The following is a 7,857-nucleotide window of genomic DNA, read 5'->3' as shown; positions in this document are numbered from 1 at the left end:
TACACAAATTTCTAAAAGGTATCAATATTAGTCTTGATAAAACAAAGCCAAATATATTATTAAAAATTATATTTTTGTTAAATAACAAAATCTCCACAAAAAATATATTTACTTGCTTAAGTGGAGTGAAACTCAACTTATACATTTACTCTATGTACAATTGAAAGTCTTTTGTCTTTAGAGTGTCGAGTGTACATTGTGAAAGGCTTTTCATTTCCCGGTGCATGTCAAATCTTACCCTTCACTTCCGCATTTTACATTAGACGTTTGCTCTAAATTTTTGTGAAGTGAACCAGTGCATGACACGTGGAGGCTTTCTTCTTGCTTGAAAATTTTAAGCTGCACTAGTATGGCCGACCGCCTTCGGCGGCCTCTCTCTCTCTCTCTCTCTCTCTCTCTCTCTATCTATCTATCTATCGGCACGTCTCTCTTATTGTGCGCACATGCTATAGTTCCAACCGGCCTCAAAAGCATGGCCAATGCCATATTTTAGGTTGTTCTATGTAGCATCATTGCCAATACATCCTCTTCCCTCCATCGAAACAACTCTCCATCGAGGGGAGGGGGGCGGACACTCCTAAAGGTTTCAAGGTCATAAACGGATTTCTCAACATGATGCAGCTGGTCCTACCACTTATCTTTCTTGGAGAGGATGGATGCAAGAGTAGCTTGGAGGTTGGATGCATCTCATTGCATTAATGCCTCCCACACACATAGTAATGCATTTTCTCTAACTAAATCACAACTCTCTCTCTCTCTCTCTCTCTCTCTCTCTCTCTCTCTCTCTCTCGTCGACTGCCTGAGCCGCCTGGTGATGATGACCCCTCACCTACTGAATGCCTACTGTGTCAACGACCTGACTCTTCCGCCTGCTACTGCGGACGACCCTCCTTTTGCCCCTGTCTAACTGTCGACAACTATGCCTGTTCACTTGCCCCCGTCAATCAACTTCTCCTACTGACGTCTACTGGTACCCAAACTCTTGGAGGAGGTGGGACTTATCAGCACTGTAATTAAGAGAATTAAGAGAAGAGGAAGCTGAGAGGATTCATTGGATTCAAAGGTGATAAGGAAGAAGAGCTGTGCACAGGATATCGTATAAGAGAGAGAGAGAGAGAGAGAGAGAGAGAGTATGCAATCCTACGTGAGCTCAAGGAGGGGAGGGAAAATAGGGCAGCAGTCGACGGAGGCAAAGGGGGAGGACTCATGAGGCGGCAATGGAACTGCACATTGGACGGCTAGCAAGCGATCGAGAATGCTCTTCTCCATTAGTAGTTACTGCATGCATGTGCCACATGATGAAGTGACTGCTTTGCGGCCTGGGCGTCAACCTGACTGTGTGTGTGTGTGTGTGTGTGTGTGTGTGAGAGAGAGAGAGAGAGAGAGAGAGAGAGAGATGATAACTGACAAAGGTTTGCAGTGTGCACCCATTGCCCAGTTTGAGGTACGTACCAACTTCAAGTCAATGCCTTCCTTGAAGGCCTGACGGCTCTTCAGGGTCCGAAATGACTTCGTGCGTTTTCAACTTCTCGGGCATTCAAGAGCCAAGCTCTAAAGTGCAAAAAACCAAGCTGCTTGTCGCTGTCAGACACACACACACACACTTAGGGCTACACACGGCTACCCTTTTTGCACCACCCCTGCCGCCTTCCTCAGCTCTGCGCTTCCTTCCTCCTTCAAGTCCCCCCCAACCGTTATCTGTGTGACAGTAGAGTCGGGACTCACAAGCGTGTCTATTGAAGAGGCCCCACCACTCTCAGCGCCAACGTACGCCTAAGTTTTTGGGGACATGGGAATTAGCACGAGAATCAGGGCAAGGTGTGTTAAACCTGCAATCCACCTAAGTGAGCACACCTCCGGACCACTGCTATTGGTGCATAGTGAGCTCCCTCCCCTCCCCCCCCGACAGACCACACATAGGCTAATGAGCGCTCTCTCTCTCTCTCTCTCTCTCTCTCTCTCTCTCTCTCTCTCTTTGCGACAGAGTTCACAGTTCGAAGGTGCCGAATTGATGAGAAAATGCCACATGTCTGGGGGGAGGGCCCGAAATCCCTTCCCCATTATAATAGTATAGATTATATAAATCTCCACAAAAAATATGTTTACTTGTTTAGGTGTAGTGAAACTCAACTTATACATTTACTCTATGTACAATTGAAAGTCTTTTGTGTTTACAGTGTACATTGTGAAAGGCTTTTCATTTCCTTGTGCATGTCCAATCTTACCATTCACTTTTACATTTTACATTAGATGTTTGCTCTAAATTTTTTGTGAGGTAAACAGTGCATGACACGTGGAAGCCTTCTTCTTGAATCTTGCTTGAAAATTTTAAACTACAATATATAAAGTATAGATATAGATATAGAAGTTATGTCACTTTAAAGGTTCCATATTTTAGTTTCCATATTTTTGCTCTCAACTTGAAGGCAAGTGTCAGGGTTAGGAAGCTCTGTACTATTTTTGATAGAACATCTCTCCAAATGCAATCACGTACACTTGCACCTTGAAGGAATGTGGCATTACACAAGATGCTCATATAGGCAAAAGAAGCTCTGGGATGTTTTGGGCCGATGCGAAGCAAGGGTGTCTCTCTAGATGAAATCACATACGCTCTCAACTCGAAGGCAAGAGTTAGGGTTAGGAAGCTCTACACTATTTTCGATAGATGGAGAGAGGGCATCTCTCCAAATGCAATCACGTACACTTGCACCTTAAAGGAATGTGGCATTACACAAGACGTTGATATTGGCAAAAGAATTTACGATGATATAATTGTTACTTAGGGGTCGTTGAAAAAAAATGTCGTGCTTGGCACTACCTTGGTCGCAAGGGTGTCTCTCATATGCATTCACATAGCACCGCGGAGGCGATGCCGCCGTCGAAGGCGGCGTTGATGTACTAGTGTCACTTTAAAGGTTCCATTTAGTTTCGTACATGACATATTATGTCATATGTGGTCCTCTTATTTGTATATGACAAGTTATGTACGTTGTGCTTCACGTGATAAGTTATGTCACTTTAAAGGTTCCATTTAGTTATGTACGTTATGACAAGTTATGTACGTTTAAAGGTACCATTTAGTTTTGGTTTCAAGCTTTAAGAATTAAGGCCAAGTTACAACCTTCAAATTGATTATTGGCCTTGTCAAAGAAAAACAAGGGTGGTCTTCCACTTTCATGCTTCCTCTCTTTTGTGCTTCTAAAAGTAAAGAAGGTGCTCATCGTCTTCACCCTTTGTGCTGCTGAACTAGAAGAAGGTGCTCATCATCTTCACCCTTCAATCAGCTCTTTTGTGCTGCTGAACTAGAAGAAGGTGCTCATCTTCTTCACCCCTTTGTGTAAATTTCTGTTGAACTGCTGCCGGTAGCCTCCTGCCCCCGGGCCCCCACTGCAACTAGCTAGGTATGCGGACTCGGAGCCTCATCTGCAGAATCGAAGCTCTTGATATTGAACACTGTAGGCAAACATAAGACCTCTTTCCCACATGGGAAAATGGGAAAATCTTCTTGAATGCACACATATAATTAAGGCAAATTCCCCCTATAATTCCCACTTTGCAGATTAGGACAACACCATGGGAGAGACTAGCTAGCTTGGTGCGGTTGGTGCCAAGCAGACCAAACATGCTTGTAAACTGTTACCTGTACACTTGTTGAGCTCACTACTTTACTCAATAAGCCCTGTAATTGTTTCCCTTTTTGTAATTTTCTTCTTTTATCTTCATATAAATATAAGTCCTGTTAATCGAGTACCCTTTTCTTGTTTTGTGCTCTTCTCTTCATTTTTCTTTCTTTTTTTCTCATCAAAGGCAGCTGGAATTATATTTATATGAAATACAAATTACAAAAGGTGCAGGAGGACTGTGATAGAATTAATATAGTAGGCCATAGTATGATTTTGTGTGGAATGGCATTTGATGGCCTGTTGTGCTAATTGCAGTGGCCTTTGAGCAATATGGAGGTGGCCTCTGAGGCTGCGAGGGCGCAACGCATTGGCTCTGTGTCTGTGGCTGAGCTTTTCCAAGGGTTCTCAAAGGTGAACGGGCTTGCAATGCCAAATAGTGCAGTAACGGGCACCAGTTCTACAACGGGTGCAACAGCCTTTGTCCAGTACACGGTATGCAAGGGCGAGCAGGAGGTGATGAATGCAGTCGGGTTGGAGCAGTCGCTGGGAGTTAGCTCCCTAAATATTTCTGTAAATCAGAAGTTGCAGTTTGTCCAGAGCCTGCAGGTAAGCATCAACTCGATTGTTATCCTCATTCGTGCTAGGAGGAGTTTGGGCCTTTCCACAGTCACCAACACGGCCATGAGGAGCAATGTGACGGCTCCCGGTACCGATGAGGAGCTACAACGTTTTTTCAGGAGCTATGGCGATTGCTTCATCTCAGAGATGGAGCAAGGAGGGGAGTACATCGCGAGCTTCACATTCTACTCGATGTCTAGGGAGCAGCAACATGAAGTGAGTACTGAAATCGCAGCATCGGGGATGGGTCTATGGGGGAGCGTGAATGCTTCTGTTTCTGGCATGGTACAGCAGGTGACGAAAGAGACAAATGTGCGCGTGGAGTTCAACCAATACATCAGTGGCATTCAACGTCCTTCCTTACCCACTTCTGAGGATTGCATTGATTTCGCACTCAGCTTCCCCTCTATGGACCTCGACGCCCCCGTCATCATTTCTTTCAACAGCAGTGGCTATGAGACAGTTCCAGAGATGACGGCAACGGAGTTTCGACGCATCGCCAACAATCGTGAGATGCTTATCGGTGGCTCCGCGAATGATAGCACAAACTTCAGAGGGATTCTGCTACGTGTTCAAGATTTGAACAATGCTATTGCTCAGATTATGCAGATCCACGCATTTTACAGGATTGCTACCGAGCAACTAGATCCAGAGCTAGCATCTGTGGAGAGGCAGGCAGATGCCGATGAGAGGACATTGCAAGCCATAATTCGATCATACTTTGATGATCCTTTGGGGCACATCACTATTCCGAATGTCAACGAGCTACCATCTCTCAACCATGGCACCCCTGTTCTCAGCATTAGGACTACCGCTGTGGGCGAAACCTTGGGTGCACCTGGCCATACCCCTTTCAACGATGTGGGTGATCCAATGGCCTTTGTTCAAAAGTTCACTCGGATCACCTCCATTGCCTTCTACAGTGGATGGTTCATTGACAACCTTTCTGTAACCTACTCACGTGGCATGGAAAACATAACTGGGTCTACAACGGTAAGACTAAAGTACTAATACTCCATTCAGTACAATTCACAAAAGCTCATGATGTTTTCACATGTGATATTGATTCTGCACACAAGGAATATATAAGTGTGTTTTCTCCCTGCATCACAGGTCAACCACGGTCGAGTCGGCCACGGCAACTTGCAACCCATTCTAATTGTCCCCAGAGGTCACCATGTCACCAGCATGTCAACAGCCTACTGGCCGCCAGGGGTACCTCCCCTTGAGGGACTTCGACTTAAAATTAGTGATGGTCGCAGCGTCTCCGGCGGCAGCTTTAACTCCGGCACAGTGCAAAACACTTACAAGTAAGCTACAAACATGATTGTTTTCTTTCTGCTTTTCACCTTGAAGTTTTATAAGCCCACTATAATTCCCACTTTGGGGATTGCCGCATCATGCATGCCGGCCTAGCTAGTAGGTGCGGTGGGGGGGGGTGGGGGTGCAGGTGTGGGATCGGCAACCTCCTGGAGGCTGCCCCCCACCACACCTAGCTAGTTTCCCACTTGGGAAAATACCCAAAACATCGTTTGTATATATGTCTCAACTCAACAATCGATCCCATATGTCTTTGCATGCAGCACGCCTCCCCGACATTCCTTCATGCTTGGCTTTCAAGGTCGCAAGGGTTGGTTCCTGGATCAACTGCAACTCATCTATGGCATCTTCCATCCTTCAACTTGGGAGTAGCCATTTTTAAATCAAGAGAGCTCTTGCCATTCCATGAAGTGTTGATTGCTAAACACTTTAGCTCATTTAGTGTATAATTTCATATTTTCCAGACAATCCAATGCTTTACTTCAAGGCTTATTATATATCCTAGTCGGTCAATGTAAGAGTAAGATCATATCAGGTTGTGAGTTGGAGCCTATTTGTGTGTGGTTTCTCTAGGTCAAGAGCCCTAAACTTTATTTCAAAAGAAAAATAAAAGCTCAAGCTTATGTGGTATGTAGGTGTGTGTGGTTTCTATAGATTCTTGCCCTAAAATTTCTTTCAAAAGGAAAAGAAAAGTTCAATGCTTTAGTATTTCGTATGTTTTGAACAGACTCTCCCACAAGTAACCCCTCTCTCTCTCTCTCTCTCTCTCTCTCTCTCTCTCACACACACACACACACACACACACACACACACACACACACACACACTGATGTTGTGTGGATGGCTTGTGGATGTGTGTGCGTGCATGCGTGTATGCATGGAATCCGTCGCTAACAGCGTCACAAGAGCACACAACCTTTTGTAGTGAAATGTGAGTATGTACTTGAGGAGTGTCTAAGTATGGGTATGTGTGTGTGTGTGTGTGTGTGACTCCATTGACCTAAAGCTTTCCTCTGAAATAATCTTAGATTTGGCTGTCTAGACCAATCCTCTACTCGCAGCAACGTTTGGAGATATAACTTCCTTAGGGCTGAAGAGAGCTTCAAAATGAGCCCTGGCATATTCTAGATTCTCTTCATCGTTGGTGATAGCCTGCGAAGAATCTGAGAACAGCGGAACTAGTTTCCTAGTGTTTTTTCTTCGAAGTGATTTATACATTGCTTTCGAGGGTCTATCAACCTAACCCACCAAACATTCTTTGAGGAAGAGCGAGGCATGCTTAACACTAGGTTGGTAACCTAACAGGACATAAAGTGTCCTTTCAGGGTTTTGAAAAAAACCTCCAAATTCATACAAGACCCATTCTTTTTGAAAAATCTTTTCTTGTGCTTAAAGATAAGATACCATTCTAATGGGAAAAATGAATAACTTTGAAAATTCCTTACTATTTGGTCATGGTAAGCCTCCAAAGTTGATGTGCCACAGCATTTCGCTCAAAACAACAATTTCTTTCAATCAATTGCATACTAAGTAAACTGAGGATTTTTCTAGACCATAGCATAATTTTTCCCATGAACTTCAATTAGTTAGTGATCATACTGTGTTGTTCTTTTAGCCTCACCAATTTTGTTTTGGGACAAAGAATAAGGTTCCAAAAAGTTACGTTTTCCCATTCTGTTGACATCTCATCAAACATTATTTTACGACACTCATTGGTGTTGCTAAGTGCATGTTTTCTTAGGTCCCCATGGTCCTTTTACATTCATAAGTAGCCTTGAATAACTTCAAAAACATAAAAATAACTTTCACCATTGACATTTTTGTGCATAATTAAAAATTACTAAAACAACAAACATGAAAAAAATCGGCTCTACGCTTTGATCTTTCCAATCTCCTAAAGAATTCTCAATATATAAGCAAATTTTAAGGTCATGATTAGATATGGATATAAGCTACAAAAGTTTCATAGTTGGCTATTGGAATTAGCAATACTATGAAGATTAAAGTTGTTAAAAATGGCTATAATTCTTGTTGAATCGAAAAACTCAACCATGCTTGTATAGTTTGCTATATGAGGCATTGGGTGCCCCAATACTCAAAGAAGAAAAGTTTCATGGTATGAAACCCATGTGCATAATCAAAATTGTCCTTGGATTTTATTAAAGTCACTAAAAAAAATCATGACAGTGCGAAATTTGGCAAAGAAAGGATTATAAAACTTTGGTTTAGGTCATAACTTTCACAATAATCATTTGATTCTCCTTAGAAGCATTGACTCGGGGAAATCGCGCACGAG

The 7,857-nt window shown here is 43.3% G+C and overlaps 1 protein-coding gene across 3 annotated transcripts; it reads left to right on the top strand.

Moving 5' to 3' along the window:
- Positions 1-3,106: 3,106 nt before the first annotated feature.
- On the top strand, positions 3,107-6,191 carry LOC147431650 (uncharacterized). Of its 3 annotated transcripts, none has more exons than XM_086494170.1 (4): positions 3,107-3,256; positions 3,939-5,234; positions 5,355-5,551; positions 5,825-6,191. In XM_086494170.1, exons 2-4 carry the CDS (start codon positions 3,954-3,956, stop codon positions 5,931-5,933), a joined length of 1,587 nt encoding a protein of 528 aa, XP_086350296.1. In that variant the 5' UTR covers positions 3,107-3,256; positions 3,939-3,953; the 3' UTR covers positions 5,934-6,191. The 3 variants fall into 3 exon arrangements, with proteins under 3 accessions (XP_086350296.1, XP_086350294.1, XP_086350295.1); XM_086494168.1 differs by having other exon boundaries at positions 3,137-3,312; XM_086494169.1 differs by having other exon boundaries at positions 3,137-3,401.
- The last annotated feature ends 1,666 nt before the right edge of the window (positions 6,192-7,857 follow it).

This window comes from Adiantum capillus-veneris, chromosome 21, assembly GCF_014529385.1.
Source record: "Adiantum capillus-veneris isolate H3 chromosome 21, ASM1452938v2, whole genome shotgun sequence".
Classification (NCBI taxonomy): domain Eukaryota; kingdom Viridiplantae; phylum Streptophyta; class Polypodiopsida; order Polypodiales; family Pteridaceae; genus Adiantum; species Adiantum capillus-veneris.
This window is presented reverse-complemented; position numbering and strand designations above follow the sequence as displayed.